This window comes from Tribolium castaneum, chromosome 5 (assembly GCF_031307605.1).
Source record: "Tribolium castaneum strain GA2 chromosome 5, icTriCast1.1, whole genome shotgun sequence".
NCBI classification, from domain to species: Eukaryota; Metazoa; Arthropoda; class Insecta; order Coleoptera; family Tenebrionidae; genus Tribolium; species Tribolium castaneum.
Window position 1 is genome coordinate 11,377,990 of NC_087398.1, and position 23,379 is coordinate 11,401,368.

General features: G+C 31.1%; 2 protein-coding genes across 3 annotated transcripts in view; one reads left to right on the plus strand and one right to left on the minus strand.

Annotated features, from left to right (window-relative positions):
* Positions 1-1,054: 1,054 nt before the first annotated feature.
* The window catches only part of chinmo (Chronologically inappropriate morphogenesis), a 50,901-nt gene continuing 28,576 nt past the window's right edge, over positions 1,055-23,379 (plus strand). The window contains exon 1 of one of the 2 annotated variants that reach the window (XM_008194805.3): positions 1,055-1,329. Coding sequence is in view for 1 of the 2 variants with exons in the window: in XM_015980027.2 (XP_015835513.1) it covers positions 15,788-15,872 (85 nt within the window). In the remaining variant the exon portion in view is untranslated. Of the gene's footprint in view, positions 1,330-15,772; positions 15,873-23,379 lie in introns of those variants that run through there. The other variant, XM_015980027.2, reaches the window with a different exon arrangement.
* LOC103312911 (serine/arginine-rich splicing factor 2) lies at positions 7,792-8,417 on the minus strand. The gene is made up of 2 exons (XM_008194773.1): positions 7,959-8,417; positions 7,792-7,866 (listed from the first exon to the last, which is right to left on the minus strand). Exons 1-2 carry the CDS (start codon positions 8,415-8,417, stop codon positions 7,792-7,794), a joined length of 534 nt encoding a protein of 177 aa, XP_008192995.1.

The window sequence follows — 23,379 nt, forward strand, 5'->3', positions numbered from 1 at the left end:
TAACACTGTTAGAAAACAATTTTTTTTACTTTTTACAATTTTTCTTATTTAAATAAAGCACTGGCCACATTTTAAAAGACTTCTTTTACAGCTCTAGAATAAGAATGTACTCTTTAAATAAGTTTTATCCGGTAAGCAGGTGAGTGCAGGACGGCTTTAATTTGGACCTTAGACTATTAGGTCTAGAATTACAAGAACGCAAAGAGGTACTAGAATGTAAAGACTTCTTTGTGTGTTCTTGATTTTAATACTTCTTTTGGTTTTCCAATGTTGAAAAATTTTTATAAACTTTGTCTGTTAAAAGTGGAATAGACAGGTTATGCAAAATATGCCAGAGTATGTAGCTGGTTGCATACAATAGTCTTTCAATTTGCAAAATTTTAAAATATAATTAGGACCAGGACCAAATTTAAATTGGTATTTTTTTGCGTTTAGGTGATTCTTCTTTTTCTTTTAGTTTTAGGTTCTTGCATAGATTATGTTGTTATTGTAAAATTTTGCCAAAGGTAGACAATTTAAAATACTTTTGCGTGTATAACTAGTTGCATATAAACATTTTTAAAAATTTCTAATTTTTTAAAATATTAATATTTTGGAAATCACGTAAGCACTAAGGAGGTTTTTATTTGCATTTTTATTTTTTACTTTAATTTTATTTTAGGGATCGCCGTCCCTGTGTTATATTAAATAAGAGCTTTCCAATGTTCCGCCAAGATAATTGTTCTATTTACTAACGTATTGTTTGCTACAATGTCTATGTTGGACCTTTTGACATCCATCAAACCTCTATTTTTAAAAATAATTATAATCTTGATTGTTTAACAAAATCCTTCTGATGGGCGTGTTTATGCAACCAAATAAACAGGTAGTGTCCCGTATTGTAGCGCCCTCTGGTGTGGTCGGTGGTTTAACGCACAGTACGCACGTGCGTGTGGGTTTGCGCCTGGGGTGGGCCCGAACGCAAGTTGCGCACTCTTCCGCTTTGGGCAAAAAACGTCTATCCACCACCAAGGCAAAGGTAAAATTTGACATGCGCCGATAGGTGCAAGACCGAGTGCCAGTGTACAAAACTCGCCTGAAATAAAATTGATTGTTTTACCCGAGAAATGCATCTCGACACTGGCAAATCATTTCTTAAACTCGTACCTAATTAACTACCTAAATAAATGTTGTGATAATTGTGATAAATGCTAGGTTAGATTATAAGAATTCGCGGCAACCGCGATTTTCCCAGTCTTTAAATTCGAAATAAATCGTACCTGAATCATTGCTGTGCATTATAATTTTATGGAAGGCTAGAACGGGAAATTGGAGGAAATTCGTCGACAGGTGAGTGCTTTTGTTCACTTTCGCCCCGAAAAATCCGCCAATCAAACGCGTTATAACCTTCAAACGGCATCGGCGCCCCCCGACAGTGGCGTTCGTCCCGATCGGCCTTTGTGCAGGATGTGTGGAAGGTGCTTACATAGCGCATATGCATGCCTACCTAACTATTGATTGACTCATTGACTGCCGTGTAATAGCGAAGAGCAAAATTGCTAATCAGCTAACCAACCCCTCGGCATCACACCCCTTGTTCCTTCCTTATTCCTTCACTACGAAACCATAAAACACTGCTAGAAATTACCGAAAAACGGACTAATTGGGGGGTTTGCACGCGTTAATTTCATATTCCGCCTCCTGGAGATAACATATCGAACATCTGCACCACTTTCATTACGAAGAACGGCCAATTTCAGGTTGAGGCTTGTACGCCCACGGCGATTTTACCAAATTTACAAAAAACAGGATGTGGGCTCGAGAAAATTGACAAGGACGCGAAAAGCAAACTCAAAATGTAGCAAATTCACGTTCTTTATTTGTTTAAAATTTAATTTCTGTTCGTTTTTTATTCTTTGTTTTATGTTCTCTCGTCAAAAACCTTTAATTACTATTTACAAAAAAAAAATTACGAGACAAAGAGCTGAAATAATAGTTGGTGTATCAACGGTCGGTATACAGAAAGCGAAATTAAAATTATTCGCAATTAAAATGTTCTCTAAATGAGTGCATCATATCATACGTGAATTGTTTAGAACACAAACGAACGCAGTGAGCGAGTCGTCTAATTATTTGAGTGTGATATCGCCCATTATACACGAAGTGAATAGTATATTTTATCTACGGCCGCATTTTTTATTATTTGAATGTAATGTTGTATTGTTTTTTAACTAAAACGCTTTGTCGAAGTAAAATTTGCAATTTATGATCATTTCTAGTTGCCATTCTGTATATTAAACAAATGGAAATTACGGTGGCGAGCAAAAAATTTCTTTTCCATTGTACACAATTTTTGTTGTTTATTGCTGGTAATGATGTTGTTAGAGTATGTATTCACAGAGTTTTGCAAAAATGTATAGGTAGATATGAATATCAAAAATACATACAGGGTGAATAAAAAATAGGGGATCAAGAGTGCTATAAATAATGTGATTTTGTTTTGTTTTTGAGTTATTCGATCTATTATTATGAAAATTTGTTTCGAATAAAGTTGAATTTAATTTATCCTCACATGGTAGTTTTTATACTATACAGAGTGTTCCACTTAGTTGGAAAAGTCCAATATTTATTTTAACCTTTAAATGTTATTATTTTTTGAAAAGCCTTAGATATCTATTAACGCCGTGATTTACCTAAAATGATTTGCATACATACAGGGTGTTTCTGAAATTGCTACAATACAAACCTATGTTTTTTTCAAATTGAACAACACCTAGGTTTTTTCTACTTTTGGATGTAACTTTTTTAACACTAATGTTTTTCTAAATTGTTTACGATTTGGTTAGTTTTTGAAATATTTTTTTGACGAAAACATGCTGTTTTTTAATTTATTACCTAAAAACTAATAATCTTATAAAGCAGAACTTTTACCACTGTAAAGTTCAAACTTTAAGGAAATATTTTTTTAAACCACTATAATTAAGAAGATAAAAAAAAACGAAAACGCTTGTTGCAAGTAGAATAACTTAAAGATTTTAAACGGAACACTAATAACATTAACAGTTAACAGTCTCTTCTGCTTAATCAAAAGATATTTAACTTAAAACATTTCAAACATCATTACTTAACTATTGTTTCACTATTCGAAAAGTGAAATTTTTACCTAATACATTCTTTTAATGGACATCTCTGAATAATGGACACCTGTTCCCAACGGGCATTTTTGTGGGATAGTAACAAAACCAATATTAAAATTTTTCACCTCCCATTAGTGGACACCTCTCTTCAACGGACAATTAAAGATTTCTTATCGGTGTCCCTTGTTAAGAGGTTTTACTGTAATACGTTTTATGTTACTACCCTTAGGTCATTATTCATCATAATGTAATAGGTATTACAGTGAATTATCTAAAATTTTGATATTTAAATCTTTAAATCCCCAAATTTTTAAATCTAACAAATAATCTATGGTGGAGTTCCTGTGGTTTGCTGTGGTAATAACAATACTTATATGAATAATTTGCATTGTTGCTGAAATTAACTTTTAAAGTCAAATACTTTTTTACTTATTAACTTTTGTTATTTGAAGCTTTACGTTTCTAAATAGGCGATTTTAAAAATCCTTGAGAAATAGAAACAAAAATAGGACGTTCTATTTAACTTTTTTAAGTTATTCCATTTTTAACAAAATTTTTATTTTTTTTACGTTTCTGATCACAATACTCTTCTCAGTTAGTACAGAATCAAGTTTGAACTTTACCCTTTAAAGTTTTTAGGATCTCTAGGCCTTGTGTAATATATTTTTAAAAAAGTGTGTTTTTTCGTCAAAAAACTAAAAATAATCGGAATCGATCAATAACAGTTTACATCAAAATCATCGTTATTGAAAGCTACATCTAAAAACACAATAAAACTTAGGGTGATCAATTTAAAAAAAACATATATACATATGTATTTTGTAGGTAATTTCTGAAACAGCCTGTAAATTTGAAAATAATTTTAGGTGAGGCAGGGGGTTAGTATCTACGGCTTTTGTAAAAAAAAACATTTACCTACTTTTCTATTATTATTTAAAGGGACACTCTGTATAAAAAAATATGGCATGTTCCTATTTTAAAAAAAATGCATACACAACTTAAGAACCACTTAAGAATTCAAAAAAAAATATTCGCGAATAAAAATTTTGAATTCTTTGTTCAATTCTGAAATCGTTGTTTTGCAATGTAGCGAAAAATTTAAACGTGATACTGAGTGGACATTACATTTTGAGCTATATCATAGTAACCTCAGATTGTGCATTAAGTTACTTCTTCTTTGAATACTTATTTAAAAATATTTTTTTTAATATTATTTCCAGCAAAACTTTAAACATTTTATTGGATATTGGAAACGATTGTAGTACCCACTATACAGGATGATTCATATAAAATTATTTAAAATAATTTGTCATTAAATAAAATCACAATCTCGTATATTGTGGATTTTTTGGGTTGCATTTAATTAAGTTGGTATATTTTTTTATATGCATATCAGTTTTTTCGTTCAATGATTCTAATGTCTTTGTCTTGGCGTTGAATAATTCGATTGACGGTTTAATTCACTCGTGACCTTGGCGATTAAAAAAGAACCAGAAACCAATCAAGGTTTCCCTTTTATTTCACTCTGATGAGATGTTGAGTATTTTGGGCAGGTGCCAGAAATGATCCATCGGCGTGCGCGTCTAATCAAAGCTCGTAATAATTATGGATTGTAAATCGTAGGTGAAATATCCATGAATGTATAAAAGGGGTGTGGAATTTGACGTTTTACGAGCGGGATTTACGACACGGTGATAAATCAACATGAAAAGTGTCTCCTGTCTAGTGTTAACTCGGGGAAAAAATCATAAAGAGGTGCCCTAGTTTCGGGGGTTTCCCGACTCAGAGGGGCGGAGGACGATGGAAAGTGCAAGTGCCGATCGATTTCTAACGTTGGGAATGCTCTCTATGCGTAAACGTTTCGGTTAAATTAAATAGAACGAGAAATTGCGTTCGTTTGAAAAAAACCTCATCGTGCGAGAGCTAAACGTCAAATATTTTAAATTAATAGTGACACAACAGCTTTGGTCACAGTGAAAAAATTAAAGTAACTAAATCCAGGGGATGAAACCGGGAAAAAATTCATACATGACCTGTCAAATGAATTTTAATGTCCCGTTATTTGCTTGCGCTAATTCTAAAAAACGTTTATTGCTCACAACCCAAAAAGGGACCAAAAGGGCGGTTTTAAATTAAAACGTCGCCGCTTTCGCCTTGTCAGCTGTCACTAATACCTGTTTTAATTGATATTACGCATACAAGGCCAGTTTAAAGTAACGCAGTTACAAAAAGTAAAATTAAATTAAAAATCTTTCTATTCATTCTTGCTTTATTATTGACTTTTTTTAATTATTAATAAACAAGTGCGAAAACACAAGCTTAAAGTTCGAGTGCTGTCGTTATGCAACGAGCGTATGCGAGTTGCATACCTAGACACCCGAGAACATTAAGCGTTTTCGCATGAGTGGTATTAATTTTTTTTTGTTGGAACATTTTAATTTAAAACACGTCGCTATGGGAAGGGTGTTTTAAAATAGTGAAAACACGTTGCTATCGAAATCGTGTTTTAAAATAGTGTTTATAATTTAGGATTCAGATATTAAAAATATTTAAATTTTAAAAATTTTAAACTCTTTAATGTCGACTTAATTATAATTTGAAGAAACGAGTTCGAAAATAAATGTACAGGTGTCTTAATAACCATTAAGTTCGAGCTGCATACACTATTTTTTTTACGATCAAAAACGTCATAACAAAACAATTGTTTTTTAATATCAGCTGTATTTTTAAATGTCACACGACTGTCAAGCGCTCAAGGCAATCTTATTAATACTATCAGTTAGTTTCTATTGGTCACAAATTATCACGTGGTTGTCATCACACGTTCTGATTGGTTACAGTCGTAGTTGTACAGTTGTAGACAAAAAAAGGGACGGACAAGTCTTGTTCCAATTTTTCGATAAAATTTAGTTAATTAAGACACACTCAGATGTGAAGTTTGAAATTTGACACTACTTGTCAAAAAAACTGAAAGTAATTAAAACATTTTTTGGAATAATTTCTAATGCTTCGAATATTGTTAATAATGCCGTCTTCAATATTTGAAAAAGATTGAGACAGAAGTCTTAGGCCTGGACGAAGAAGGGTTTCTACCAAGAGCAAGATGAATTTTCTCAGTTATTTAATTTCCCAATCATCTAAATATAATGATCTATAGAACATATACTTATAGACCTATAGAACATATTACACCAGCAAAAAATATTGTCGTATTTTTAAAAATCTGGAGCTACAAACTTAGTTTTATAACTTATTCAGTTTTCATTTATAGTTTTATGTTTTTATATTCCACACTAAATAATCGTTACCGAACACAATGATGAATAATAATTACAGGCAGGTGAATTATTTATGGGTTACTTCGGACATCATGTCCTAAGAGACAACCAAAAATACTAATTACACTTACTGATTTACCACGTTGGTACTGATGCGTTTAATTTTTAAACATTAACTGCATGAACATTGGTTTTTTAACTATTAAATAATAATAATCTATATTGAAATTTTAACAAAGCTATCAAGACACACTTGACAAAATTGTGGCAACGTTTTGCTTGTACACCATAAAATTTTATTGAGATCACCCCAAACTGCTGGGACCCTTTAAGCAAATCACTCCGGCAAGCTTATTGTCTAATTTTAATTTATTGCAGACAGGTTGTAGTCTTTCTGACGAACCGATCGCTATCGTAAATTTCTTTGCATCACCCTTGTCTAAACATCTTATTGTGAGGATTGATTTTTATTAACAGTATTAATTGCTGTAAAATTTTACGGTGTTCAAAGAAAAATACTCAGTTACTGGTTGCATCTAAAAAAATCAGAAATAACATATAATTGATTCGTCTTGTGTTTTTAAATTCACTTTTAGTTTTCAGCAATTGAGTTATCACATATCATTTATTTCAAAATCTTTATATCAGTAACTTTTATTTAATCCAAACAGGGTGACCTGGGGGATGTAACCGGTCTATAACTTTTTTACTGCTTGACTTACTGCCATACCATTTATATTAGTCTATAGATCGATTTAAAGCCCACAAACTAAAAATATTTTTATTAATCACAGGGTGTTGTATACAAGGTATACAAACAGGGTGGTGGAATCAAAGTTATATATATATATATATATATATATTTTTAAATCGAATACCCTATATATTTTTTCATAATTAGATTCTACGTGAAAAAATATGTAACTTTGTTTTTTTTCTTTTTTTATTTTTTTTACTATGTAAGCATTTTTCTACCACACATGGTGCCTCGATTTTTGATCGCCCCTGTATAATAATAGAGTCAGAAAATATAAATAACAAACATATGGACAGTTTAAGGCCGATTTCAGTTAATAACGACATATTATAATTTATAAGATATGAACCTTGTCTACTTTGCGAATCTCATTGTTCACTTTACGGGCGTTTTTAAGGGAAACTGTTTTGTTGAAATTGTGTCCAATTTATTCATGATTAACTTTTAGTCGATACGAATAAGGGAATAAGAAATAAAACAGGTTTGTTTGATCATAAATTCATTTGATTTTAAGTAAAGTCTTTTTGGGTGGTGTTTTTGGAAATAAGTCATCTCGGCGTGCCCTAAAACTCACTTCAGCGGCAAAGTTGCGTAAAGTGCGCCCCTTAAGGGCTCCACCGCCCACTTTCATTAGTTCAATTTAGGCGTCGCACGTGTCAGCAGTGCAATTTTCATTTGTTATTTGCGGCGGTGACGGTGGCGGCGTATGTGATTTCTGTTCGGAATAATTAAATTAGGGCTCGACCGTGTACATTTCGAGGGCTTGCTTTTATTATTTAAAGCAATTAGCGTGAATAATCGCGCGACCTTGAACTTCCTGGGGGCGGTGAAAGTGTTTGGGGGCACCTGGTGGAGAGACGGCGTCGGCGCCGCCGCCGCGGGTGCATAGAGCGCTTTCGATTTTTGGCGCAGAATAATTGAATGTGGAGAGAAAGTGAAGGCTTTACGACGATCGACCCTGAGAGTGCGGCACGCAGTGCGGCGGGGGCGGCGCGGGGGCGGCGGCTGCCTGCAAAGCGAGTGCAAGGTGTCTGCGCGACGACTCGACGCCGCCGCCCGCGTCCTCCGCCGTCCTCGACGTCTGCCCACGCTCAAGGGCCAAGGCTGAGCGCTGCCCCGGCCCGGGGGCGGCTGCCGCCGCCGCCGCCTCCCGGTCCGTGGGCGGCTGCCGCCGCCGCCGCCTCCCGGTCCGTCACTCCGGTGACATTTCACTTTCGCTCTGTTTCTGCCACTTTCATTGACCTTGCACGGATGTCCTGGCAACATATTATTTAAGCCAGGGGCGGCGCATCAATCGAACGAGACCTGCGGGGGCGGCCAAACTTTTTCCTTTTCACTTATACATAATTTACAATAGACAGGGTTAATAAACTTGGGATAATTCACAAGGTTTCAGCGACCAGTGGCGGAACATAGCAAGATTAATGGTTATGTTCCGATGTTACGAAAACTTGGACGTGTTGCACTCTGCGTTTTATTGCCTCACAACTGACCCACTTTTCGAATAAAAATATCCATTTCTTATAGTCCACTCAAATAAGCCTTTAAATCAAAATGTTGGGGATAAGCCTGCATTTTTCATATTTAGTTACTGTGAAGGACGAGTATTATATGAAAAACGTTTAGCCAAAGAATTTTTTGTTTCAATCCCCAAGAATGGGTTGACAAAACGAAAATAAAGTGGTTTTTAAAGACTATTTAAAATCAGTAACAATTAAAAAATATGTAGTTGTGAATAAAAATTGTATGCATACAATGTTTTCTTGACTATTGATATTATTCAAATTAACAAAGTTGTTGAATGTAAAGGAATGATGTGTAGTACAATTTGAAAAAATCGTCATAGCACTTGATTTTTGTGTAAAATTTTGTGGTGAATTCGAATCCGAATGTCGTTTTTAGATTTGAAATTGTCTTCATTTTGGAAAAGACGTTTTACAGAAAAACTTACAAAAACCAAAAATTGGAGAAATTTTTATTCTCTTGGATAAAGCTAGAAACTTCATATTTTTTGGAAAGGGTTTCTCAATTAATGCGGATTTTTTTACGTAGTAACACAAGGCTATGTTTTGATAGAAGAAAACCAAAAAAATGCATTTTTTTGTAAAATTGCATTTGTGTGTGGTGAAATTTTTTTACTTTTAAAGTTAAAAATGCAAAAAATGAAAGCGCCTCTGAAGCGTTTGTTTTTGCAAACATTTCTAGGGCTAAAAATGGTAAACCACCAACAAATTAGTTAAAATTAATAGTAAGGTCCAGAAATATTTGGGAATGAATTAAAATTTTACAAATTAGTTTTTTTTCGTCACTTTTTTGACTTTTTAAATAAGTACAGACGATAAAAATGTTTTTTTGACTTTTCTAATATTAAAATTAACAGAGAGTTAGGGCGGTTAAAAGTAAAGGGAGTTTTTAATTGTTTTTTGCAGATTTTTTCGTTTACAAAAGTTGGAGTTTATAATCAAATGTATTTTACTTGAAACACCGTTCTTAATTAAAAAGTCTATTTAACTTTTCTTTACCTATTTTGCATTTTATTCACTTAAATAAACACTTCTTTAATTTATTTTCAGTTTTTCGTTTTCTATTTTTATTAATTTTCTTTTTTTATTAATCTTTATTAATTAATTATTTTTGTTAATTTCTTATATTTAAGTCAAACGATGTTAAAGTTAAAGTATTATGTATACAGGGTGATTCAAAAGTGACGGACGATCTAAAAGCTCGGCTATAAGTGATAAGTAAATAGAACTTTAAAAAAAATCATAGTAAGTTACACAGTTGCAGGGTTTTTATTTACTAAGAAATGTATTAGCTTTTATTTTTTGCAGTAACAAAGTTATTGCAATTTTTATTTTTATTTTTCAAAATAAATAGCTTTTGTATGATGAAAACATTTTTTATACCATTTGTTATAAATCCATCCGTAGATATAAAAAACTGGGACATCCAAAATTTATTAAAATTTTTTATTTATTTTTGTGTTTGTAGCTTTTCGAACCTAAAGAGGTACTAAATCAACTGTGTTATTTACTTTTTTTTTGCAATTGTATACAATATTAAAGCACTGGACTTTAACTTAATGTTTTTGGCAATATGTCATTGGTATCTCACAACTTTTATAACCTTATTTCTAAAAAGCCAAATTTATCCGAAGCATTTTTTTGTTTTTTACAATAGCCATGCTTGTCCATAACTTTGTTATTTTATAAAAAGAAAGTTAATACATAATTCTTATGCTTAGTAATTTTTTTAAAGTTATCAGTTATAACCCTTTTACGTTTAGCCACCCTAATTTTGTTAATTAAATTAAATAATATCAGAAGAAAGAACATTTTTATTTCGTGAACGTATTTGAAAAGTCAAAAAAAGTGATGAAGTAGAACTAAATAATTACGAAATTTTTGTTCATTCCAAACTATTTTTTGACGAGAATTTTTGTCATACAAGAACTAAAAATCTGCATTTATTCGGTAATCCGTGAAAAAAATATTTAGCTTTATCTAGAACAAAGATAGAAGGAAGTATGTAACCGCAAAATTTGTTTAATTGTAGGTTTTTGTAAATTTTTCGGTAAATAAAGTCAACTCAAATCCAAAAACGACATTCGGACTCGAATTCAGCAGATTTTTTTTTATAAAAAATCAAGTAATGATGATGATTTTGTAAAATTGTACATATCATCTCTTTACATTTAATCACTCGATACTCTGTTAATTTGAAAGTACAGTGTGTTCCAAAATTATTGTTCATCAAGTCAACTATGTAATTCAAATTTAATGTGCCGCTTCGCCCAAATAATTGAAATGTCAAATAATTGAATTAGCTTTTTACTCATTGTTTTGTATTTTTCGGCAAATTTGTTTCAAGTGTAGAGTTTGTCATGATGTGTGTTTTATATTTTCTTGATTTTTTTGTTGAGTATTTTTTCGTTTTTTGATTCGAAGCCTTTTTGCATTATTTTGACGGATCTGTCATTTTTGAGGGCATTAACATTTTAAGTTAAGCGGCACATTACGTACAATTTCATTGCTGACTTGATGAACAACCATTTTTAAACAGTGTGTAGAAAAAAAGTTAAGCTAACATTGTTATGTAAAACTTTATGCAAAATTCATTTTTATCTAAAACACTTTATTCTTGTTTTTTAACCCTTTCTCGAGGGTTGAAGCAACAAATTCTTCGACCAAACTTTTTGATATACTTCTCAGTAAGTTAAATCAACATTTAGATTTAATAAAGGCTCACTTGACTGGACTATTATTACGGGAACTTGGACGTGTTGCACTCTGCGTTTCATTGCCTCACTACTGACCCACTTTCCGCTTAAAAATACCCATTTCTAACCCAATTTGCATGCAGCTGATCCACAATTAATTTTTTTATCGAACCGAACAAAAAGTAATGATTTTTGTTGGTTAGCAACAAAGATATTGCCCGGGAATGCCTAGTGGGGAGTACGCTGTGCGAAAAAAACAGTTACGCCCCTGCGTGGAGCAGTGTTTCAATTGTGCGTATCGAAAATTCCCCAAAAATAGCAGTGGATCGATAAAAATTAGCACATTCTGAGCAAATCTTATCAATAATCAAACGGGCTTAAAAATGTTTTGGGTCGTGTTCATTTTTTAATGTAAACTCTTGGGGCGACCTCCGAGTTTCCATCCAAACATCGAAGTTCAATCAGTGGACAACCGAATGATTAAATGAAAAGCGTGCTGTTTTTTAAATCGACAGCTCCGGGCGCTACATCCGACAATGTAGCAGGTGGCGAGTCGACGAGGCCGGATCTGGATTCCGGCGATAATCAATTTTAGGCTAAAAGGGGGATAATGCCCACTGATTTCCGACGAGATTTAATTGAAACGTATTATAACAATCAAATGACTTTTTTTCAAATGGCATTGGTCTTAGAAACAAACGTCATTGAGCGACCACAATTTCCCTAAACTTTTTCATGTTGTAAAAGTCGACGTGTTTTTAATTTAACGCATGCAATGTTCGTCTAATTTTTGGCCTCCGATATTCAAGCAAGATACATACAAATGTCTAATTCCTCTCGCATCACCTGCCTCGCTTTACCTGAATTTTTTATCCTATTACCTAATAAGGTGTATGCGGTTGGTTTTTAATAGGGGTTTACCGAAATTGCCTCAAACCGAAAAATAATGCGCTATTTATAGCAGAGGTAAAATAATTACCACCGAAGGAGAAAGCCTTTGGTGCTCACCAGAGGCGTAGGCAAAGTTTAATTTCTTTAAAGTTATGGGTGGTTGGGTGGTAATCAATTCAATTTTGATCAGTATTTAATTATTTTTTGCATAGTGAAAAATATAAATAAATATAAATAAAAATATAAACCACGCACAGTATTTTATTAAAATTTGTTCAGTAAAAAATCGGTTATTCACAGTATTTAATTTCAGTTTGCGCAGTAAACATAATAAACTTTAATTATTTCAAATGGTGTGTTACAAAGTAGGAGGTGCTATTTAAAATTTTAAAAGTAAGGGTAGCTAGTGATATTGAGATGAAACCTAAAATGCATTAAATGTTGGTTTTTATTTCTTGCAAATTAAATCAAGCTTTTTTTTTAAATTAGCTCAAAATCGAAGATTACTGAACTTTTAAATTACAAAAATAAATCACCCCTAACAAAAACAAATAGACATTTTTCTTTCTTTTGGAGTTAGATAAGCATTTTCAACATCTTTCCCCAACATTTCAAAATATACGAGCTGCCATTAAAAAAATTAATGAAGGGTAGCTAAAATGTACAGTCACCCAAAATGAAAATGACGCGCACAACCACAGCCGCTGTTATAAATCATCAGAAATCGTAAGAGAAGTCTGATATATTGTTTATCATTCTTTGGAATGATTGTTTGAAATTTTGTCAAAATAAGCGGTTTGAAAATCATGTTCTTTTTCTGAGTTAAAAGTTGTAAGTTTAGAGATGTCGCTAAAGCAAAAGTTACCTAGATTAGGTCGAAAATGAAATAGTTTTTGTCTTTTTTTTTAACCAGAAAGGAAATATTCGCAAAATTTTACTCAAACCAAACCCAAAAACATTGAATAAGTATTTTCTCTCGAACAATTTCGCTAGAACTGCTATTAGTTAGATCTTATTTCATTCAACTTATTTTACTTTTGAATCTAAAACTCATTTATTTTGTAAGTTCTTGTAAAAACAAAATAATAAATAACATTGATGTTATTATAATTTGCCTATTTTACTTTATTTTGTTTGTATTTAAACGAAATAAACTGAAAAACGATAATATTTGTTCAAAAAAAGTTACTCTAAAATTGTTTCGCAAAAATTAACGAAAAATTTGATTGATCTTCAATTCTGTTTATTAATTCGAAATAGTAGACGCGTAATTTTATTTTGGGTGACTGCAACTATCAGTGTTTTGAACTTGCAGTGCTAATCGTTTTTTTTTTTACTTGAAAATACATTTACTTAAAACAAAAACCTATTTTTAGACTATCCAGTTTTGTAATTACAGCCCTATGTATATTAAATGTGCATTTATTATTAAATTTTTACTGTACATTTATTGTTTCTACTATACATTTATTTTTTTCAACTATTTATTTATGATTTTTACTGTGCGTTTATTATTTTAAGGACCGGTTTATAGAAAGCTTTGTTAAAATTTAACTGGTTGTTAAAACTTAACAAAGCGAATAGACCAATCATAGTTGTTCAATTTGGTCATGTGATCAGTTAATCATGCATTTAATTGCGAATTAAATTAATGATGCTTCTATGTATAAACCGCTATTGAGGGTGCATTTATTATTTCTTCTGTACATTTATTTTTTCTACTGTCCATTTATTATTTGACCGGTTTATAAAAACGTCATTAATTTAAATTGCAATTAAATGTGTGACTAACTGATCACGTGACCAAATTGATTAACTTGACATTTGTCAATGTATTTTAAATGGCAACTTAATTCGAATTAGTTTAATTTTTAATGAAATTTTAATTTAGCTTTCTGTAAACCGGCCCTTAGTGTTCGTTTATTAGCTTTACTGTGCATTTAGTCTGTACCGACAATTTTTTTAAGATATATTCCTAAGTTAATAGTGACTAAAAAATTTAAAAATTGTCATTTTTGCGATCTGAAAAGTTGGATCTGAAGAGGGATTTACGTAGATTTCTCTGAAATAAATAATTTTTCAGAAAACGTATTTACAAAATGAAAACTTAACGTGGTAACAATACAGACTAAACCAAAAGTAACGCACTTAAAATAACAACATTATTGTAGCAAAGTTTTCTTTGAATACCATAAGTTTTACAGCAGTTAATGCTGTTTATGATAATCAACTCTCACATGAAGATGTTTTGACAAGGTTGATTCAAAGACATTTACGATACCTATCGGTTCGTCTGAAAGACTACAGCCAATCTGTAATAAAACACAATAAATTTACAAGCAAAACGTTGCAACAATATTATTAGGCATTTTTCAAAAAAAAAAAAAACGAACAGGTCCATTTTCTTTTTTTAAATGCTACATTTTGATATGTTATGATTTATTTATGATAAATTTATGATTTATCATGTCATTCGTTTTTGAGTTGTTACGTCATTCTTAATTTTTTTAAATCTATGTTTTAGATAATACACATCTTAATCTTTCTGGTAATAAGAAAATACAATTAATTTTTTTTAAATAAAAAAAATAAATTATATATAATTTTTTAATATATTTTTGTTCTTGATATATTTTATAAGCGGAATTTTTTTAAATATTTTTTTATATAATAAACATGAAAATACATAATGTGACACATAAACACAAAAAATAACAAAAAACGATCACCCCTTTATAAAATAAAACAAGCACGAAAAGATAAAGCTATTTGTCTAATATCCTCAATGCTTTTAGTAACTTTTTGTTTTCCTTTTCTTATTTTTTTATTTTCACCAGAAAGATAAAAATGTATACTCTCTAAAACACTCATAAAAAAATGTCAGTTGTCATTTAAAAAAGTTAAAAATGACGTCATTACTCAAAATCGAATGACCTCAAATATTCATTATAATATCATTATGAAGCATTTAAGAAAATAAAATCGACCTATTCTAGTATTTTTTTTTAATTATGACTCATAAAGAAGATATGAATTTTGTACATTACTTTTTTTGCAGTCTGTACATAATATTAACTGAAAAATTTGGACGTAATAGACAGTTATAAGTTGTTTCAAAACTATGTAAATGCCAACGTCGCATTTTACCAAATAATTTTTTTAAGTAAGTTTTAAGTCTCATTGAAACTATGAATCACATTAGCTATTTATTTTTTGGAGTGCATAAATAATTTATAATAACTAATTTTGAGAGAAAATGTGACGTTGGCGTAGCAGCAAATAGAAATTTTTAAAATCTAGACCTGAAATTGTTGGCAGTCTATTCCTGAATTATTAAAAGGAAAATCGTTACCAAGAAAATTTGTTCCAATTATTCAGTCTGATTATCCCTAATTAGAGAATATTTGGGTATAATCTATCAGAAATATGTTTTCGGAGAATAAAACCTTTATCTTTGATAAAAATACGAATTAACGCTACTGTATTATAAAAAATATCATTAAGATAAAAAAAAATCATTGAGCCTATGCAAGGTTACAAAATTACAGTGAAGTCATGTGTTATCTCTACGACAAACCTTTATGAATGTGATTTGAAGAAGCAATCAATATGTAAGTGGGCTAATTAGTCGAATGGTAATAAATTTAATGCGAAAAATGAATCGAAAATTTGAAAAATTGTTGTTGTTTCACGTCGCGCCGCTGGTTAATTTGGCTGTGTCCTCGAATCTGTTGCAATCGGTGTAAAAGCGCGTTATCTTTCTCTCTACGTGTAAATATTTTCAACGTGGAAAAAAATTCATATCTGAAAAGTGTCCGACCTTGGATTTTTACCGAGTGTGTAAACACCGAAATAAAATGGGCACTTTATCAGTGCATGAGTATTTGGAAATTCAATAGATAAGCGCGATCGTGTAAATAAAAAAATCCTTTTTTTAACAAATGCACACACGAAAAATTCATGAGCTGAATGTACGTTGTTCCACGGCCATGGAATTTAAAATTTTGAATACAAAACCCTTGATTAGAAAGAGGTCAAAAGTGCAGGGGACGCCGAATTCGACGCAGGTGGCCTTCGACCTCGTTATCTTTTTGCCAAAAAAAAATGGTTTCTCATGCATTGGGAGCAATGCTCCAGCGGTGATAACCGACGAGTTTTTTCCGGGGCGATCTGGCGGATTTTTCTTATTACACTAGAGTGATTTTTCATGTTGTAAACAAAATTCCGGAAGTTGTTATTAGAGGTGGTCAAGGATGCGATTTTATGTCATCTTATGAATGTTAAGTGCGTAAATTAACAGTTTCTATCGAGAAAATAAGTAAATTGGATTTTCACGTTTTTGGGATGTGACGAACAGTTGCGGTAACTGGATTTTGAAGGTTGAGGCTCACAAGAGATGAGATAAGAACTGAAAGGAAATATGCGTTGGGTGTAACTGTAATTAATTCCAGAGTCGTGCTAAAAATTAGCACCAAGTTTTCACAATTAAAAGCAAACTAGGAAAATCATTTCAGTTTGAATTAGCTTCAGCCAAAGTTATGAATTCTAGACTTGATTTAAAAAATGCAGATTTTCGGATCATATGGAATTTTTCGTAATCATAACCATTCACGTAATTGGTGCGTTCCGGGATTTCCGGAGATAAAAAAAATTTTTGTGATTTATTAAAACTGACTAGAAAAAATTAAACTTTAGATTGTTTTCGAATCTGTGATTAATTTTTTAAAAACAGACTGAACCAAAAGTAATGCACTAAATTCATCTCTTTATTACGACTGTTACGATTATAACTAATTTTTCAAAAAAAAATCGCGAACAGGTCGTTTTAATTTTTTTAATGCTTCATTTTGACATCATAGTGACATTTATGACGTCATTCGTTTTTGAGTAATGACGCGATATTCAATTTTTTTAAATGACAACTGACATTTTTTATTAGTGGTTTAGATAGTACTCATTTATCTTTTTATCATAAAATTTAGCATAAAAATTTAGAAAAAGAAGAAAATTAAATTTAAAAAGTTCTGAGTTATTGAAAGTATTATACATTTATTTTTGTGTTCTTGCATTATTTTATAGGGTGTGATTGTTTTTGGTTTATTTTTTGTGTTTGGTGTCATATTACGCGTTTTCATGCTAATTGTACGAAAAAATTATAAAACACAATTACCGCTTATGAAATATGTCAAAAACAAAAAAATACAGCCCTCTTTGTTTAATTGTCAATATTTTTTATTTTCACTAAATTTATTAATTTTTTTAATTATTTTTTTTTCTTATTACCAGAAAGTTAGAGATGTGTATCATTTAAAACAGTGAACAATAATGTCGATTGCCATACAGGGTGAGTCACCTAAGACTTTCGAACCTCATATCTGGGTTATTTGTCAACGGATTTTTATGAAATTTAAAATGGAGATATTTTAGATAATAGATATTAAAATTCCAATTAATGCAACAATTCTATTCATAAAAACGTAATTTTACATACCTTTTTAAAAAGTTAAATCATTTAAGATTTATATAAAAAAAATTCATCGTCAATAAAAATCGCTGGAAGAAGAAACTCGTTTATAAAAAACGTCTGTTTTACAAGAAAAAATGAAAAAAACTATACTTTATGTGGACATAGATGCAAAAACGTATTAGCTGTTTCAAAACTATAGAAATGCCAATGTTGCATTTTCTCTCAAAGTTAATTATTATAAATTATTCAGACACTTTAAAAAAATAATAGTTAATGTAATCTATAGTTTCAGGTAGAGATCATTAATAACTATTTTACATTTTTATCAATCACATTTTTATACTTAACAGAATCTAATTTTTTTGTAGGATCAGACGAACGATTTGGTATTTTTTGTGTAGACATCTATTTTTCAGGATTTAAAAATCTAATAGTAATAAATTATATAAAAATGTGAGTCAAAATTACATTTTTAACTTGAGATCATTTTCTTACTCCTATATGAAAAATCACCTTCTAAAATATGTACATTTTACTAAATTTCATAACAATCCCTTGCCAAATAACTGAGATATTCAGCTCGACAGTCTTAGACGAGACACCCGGTATACTATAAAAAATAAGAATTATATCAAAAACGAATGACGTCATAAATGTCACTATGATGAAATAGAATTATTATTAATTAAATTAATTCCTTAGTTAAATTAAGAAATTAAAGCGATCTCATCCTGAAATACCTCATTCTTTAGGATTCTTTTCAGGACAAAAAAGGATTTTCATATTTTCTGTCTTGAATTATAATTTCTGAAAAATATACGCAGGTAAATTCCATCGGAATTCTTAACTGCGTTAATGATAATCCCAAATTATCTCCAGAAATCGCCAAGAAATTCTTAAAATTAGCAAATTGGAAAATCCCCGTAGTCCTTCAATATATTTTTTTCTTTTGATTAAATCAAAGTGGACAACTTGTATTCAAATTATTAGACTACTTCCCAGAAATTCTCTGCAGTACATCCCGAAGATTTTTATAAATCCATAGAAATAAAGAAATTCCATTACAAACATTTCCAGTGAGTAACGTAAATACAGACTAATTTAAAAAAAAATGTTTTTGAGGATATTGTGGTTTCAAGATGTAAATAACTATTTTCGTGATTTCATGAACTCAAGAAAAAATGAAACCACTAATTCTTGTCAGAATTTTTGGTTTTTTAACTTTACTTTTTTATTTATTTTGGATTGATTTTTTGAATACAGATTTTGAACCAGTAGTAAAATTTCTGAATTGGGAATTATTCTGGTTAATGTGTAATTAAAACGTATTACTGAACTAAAAAAACCTTTTTATCTTTAACGAAACTATAAAGATAAGTCATGCAAAATTCCGGAAATTATTAACACTGGCCTACATACGTAATTATTTTGTTTCTTCCGAAATAAACAGAAAATGGAAAGAGTATCCGTCCTATAGAGTCAGTCGGTCACACTACCAGGAAATTTTACTTTTTTCAAAGGAATTTCATTGTTGATTCCGAGAACTTGACATTATTTTGTATAATTCGTTCATTCATTTGTTAACCTTCATTTCTTGTTAACTGCCATTTAAATTTTAAATTGGAAAAACTAGAAAAATCGAAAAATCAATTTTTATTATCTATCGGCAAACCTGTTGTCGCTTTATTAGTTTATTACCGCCAAGTGCAAACCTTAAAGAATCGTAATGGCTTGTTTGTAATTGGGTCATTATCTTAAGGAAGTTGATATCACTTCCGGTGATCCCATTTTATTGCAGCGATTGCCAAAAACCCGCGTGCACTTAAACCGGCACCAATTTATTTCGGTTTTCTTCCTGAAATTGGGCCAAGAAGAGGTCAATTGCAGGAATATTTCCAATTTCCGTGCCAAAAAAAAAACAGTGGCGTGCGCCCCTCCTGCAGGTGCATGCACGGTATTTCCTGCTGCAAACCCCGCCTGCTGTTGCGACCTTGTCCAGATAGACTTTCCCGATAGCAGGAACGGAGTCAGTTGGGGTCGCACACGCACACATCGGGCGTCCTTAGCAGCGGCTAATGCCCCGACAGCCCCCCGCCCCGCGCCCCATTTCATGGCCAACGCCGACATTTGCAAACCTGCAGCGCTAAACGCACACATAACACACGCTCGCGGTTACGTCACCCACGCTCCAGGGCCTCCTAGGAGCTGCTAGCGCTCCCATGCACTTTTTTTAGCCCTGACATTTTTTGGGGCTCACTGCTCAGGTTCAAGGACGGCTTGCGTGGGATGATCGATTCGATCTCACATTCCGCACCTGCAGGAGTCATCCTAATTAACGCAGGAAAAGACGCCATTTTCGCGCCAAAATGGCCGCGAGTTCAACGTACCAATCGTTATGCAACATAGCAACGACGAGCAACAAAATTGGGATAAGTAGGCGGCGGAAAATTCGCATCGAGATGATGGTTTTTTTTCTTTTGTGACGTCATGTGGTTGATCGGCAGGAATGATGTAATGGTTTGCAGGATTTTGCAGGAATTGGAAGGGTTCCCGGAGACGGTTTGAATACACGCCAAGAGTTGTTCACTTTTTTTTAAAAGAGAATTGCGGGAAATTTATTGCTTTGAATAGTCTGCAAGGGGGAAATATTTTATTTTGTTTTATTTTTATTTTTTGGCACGCGGAAACTGCAAACATTTTTTTCAGTTAGAATAAAATAACGCCTTTGTTCAAATTCCACAAGCGACAAAAATCAATACATATCTGATATTTTACACTGTTTTTCAACGCACACAAAGGACATCCTGAAAATTAGAGAAATCGTAAATAGTCCTTGAAAACTACTAGCATTCAAATAAAATAATCCTTATCGAATTACATCCTGAAAGCTCTACAAATCTCTAGAAATCTCAAAAATTTCAATCTTGTTTCCCCTTCTTTGTAAAAATCCTACAACATACTCGTATCTACATATCCGCAAAAACTCCCAAAAAAACTTTTACATAAAATTTTGTTGTTTTGTCTTTATTTTATAATTTTTTGGTTCGGGAAATCTGGAAACATTTTTTTTTTCAGTTGGAATAAAATAAAGCCTTTGTTCTAGATTCACAAGCGACAAAAATCAACACTTACAATCTTTTACAGTATTTTTTTTAAGTCTGACAAAGACATCCTGAATCGTAAACAGTCGTTGAATATGTTTTTTCTTGACCAAATCATTTGAAAACGACTTAACATTCGAATGAAAAGAATCCAGATTTACATACATTTTAAGAGCCTTATAAATCTCAGAAATTTGGGAAAATCCTTTTCAAAATACATTGTTAAAAGTCCTACAGTTCAGATAAAATATAGTTGTTTTTTTCTTTATTTTAATTTTTTTGGTTCGGAAGATTTTTTAAATCTTACAAAAAAAAAGCTCAAAAATACCAGAACATCCTGAATGTTTAAAAAATCGTAAATAATTGTCCTTGAACATGTTCTTAACCAAATTATTTGAAAACAACTTGCATTCTAATAAAAAAATCCTGATTTAATTACATACATCCTGAAAGTTTTATAAATCCTAAGAGTTTCAAAAGTCTTAATTTCTTAATTTTTTTGAGAAAATTTTTAGCGAATACATCCTTGAAAGTCTTAAATTTCAGAAAAAAATTTGTTGTTTTTTCTTTATAGAGTTTTATTTTTTTGTTCAGGAAAAATGCAATCATTTCAAGTTTCACAAGGGACAAAAATAATCGCATATCTGATACTTTACAGTATTTTTCAAATCTTACAAAGCTCTGAAAATAGCAGAACATCCTGAAAATTTGAAAAATTGTAATTAAGGACCCTTAAACATGTTTGTTCTTGACCAAATTAGACCAAATTATTTGAAAACAGCTTGCATTCTATTGAAAAAATCCTGAAAATCCTGACATATATCCTGAAAGCCATATAAATTTTCTATAGTTCCAAATATCGTAATCTCTTAATATTCTTTATTTTTGAGAAAATCCTCTCTGGATACGTCCTTGAAAGTCCTAAATTTTAGATTTTTCTTTATAGATTTTTATTTTTTTGTTCGGGAAAACTGCAATCACTTTTTAGCTAGTTAGTTTAAAATAAAACATTTATTCAAGTTTTACGAGGGACAAAAATCATCACATATCTAATACTTTACAGTATTTTTCAAATCTTACAAAGCTTTGAAAATAGCAGAACATCCTGAAAATTTGAAAAATTGTAATTAAGGGTCCTTGAACATGTTTGTTCTTGATCAAATTATTTGAAAACAGATTCCATTCTATTGAAAAAATCCTGAAAATCCTGACATATATCCTGAAAGCCATATAAATTTTCTATAGTTCCAAATATCGTAATCTCTTAATATTCTTTATTTTTGAGAAAATCCTCTCTGGATACGTCCTTGAAAGTCCTAAATTTTAGATTTTTCTTTATAGATTTTTATTTTTTTGTTCGGGAAAACTGCAATCACTTTTTAGCTAGTTAGTTTAAAATAAAACATTTATTCAAGTTTTACGAGGGACAAAAATCATCACATATCTAATACTTTACAGTATTTTTCAAATCTTACAAAGCTTTGAAAATAGCAGAACATCCTGAAAATTTGAAAAATTGTAATTAAGGGTCCTTGAACATGTTTGTTCTTGATCAAATTATTTGAAAACAGATTCCATTCTTTTGAAAAAATCCTGATTTAATTACATATATCCTGAAAGCTTTATAAATTTTCTAAAGTTCCAAATATCGTAATCTCTTAATATTCTTTCTTTTTGAGAAAATCCTCTGTGGATGCGTACTTGAAAGTCCTAATTTCAGATAAAATTTAGTTGTTTTTTCTTTATAGATTTTTGTTTTTTGGTCCTTGAACATATTTGTTCTTGATCAAATTATTTGAAAACAACTTGCATTCTAATGAAAAAATCCTGATTTAATTACATAAATCCTGAAAGTCTTATAAATCTTCTAAAGTTCCAAATATCGTAATCTCTTAATATTCTTTTTTTTTGAGAAAATCCTCTGTGGATGCGTACTTGAAAGTCCTAATTTCAGATGAAATTTAGGTTTTTTTCTTTTTTAGATTTTTATTTTTTTGTTCTTAGAAACAGCTTTCTAGATTAAAATAAAACATTTATTTAAGTTTTATAAGAGAAAAATCAACACGTATCTGATATTTTACAGTATTTTTCAAGTTTTACAATGCTCTGAAAATACCAGGACATCCCAAAAATTAGAGAATTCGTAAATAGGAGTAAGGAATTTTTTTGACAAAATCATTTGAAACGACTGGTATTTGACTGAAAAAACCCTACTTTAATTAATTACATCCTGAGAGTCTTTTATATAATTCTCTAGAAATTTTAAACTCTTATTTATTACCTTTCCTTTTTCCGAATATCCCATGCAAATAAATCTTACAATATACCTAAAAAACCCAAAAATCCTGGAGCAACTTTCCAATAAAACTGTTTTTTTTTGTCTATTCCTTATACTTTTTCCGAAAATTAAATTTGTTCTTGACAGTCATAAAGAGATAAAAATTCGCACGTATTTTTTAAATTCTGGTTTAAATCTTTAAAAATTACGAAATTATCTTGAAGATGTTCAAATTTGTGTAGCTTGGAATGTTTTAATCGTGAGACCGTTTT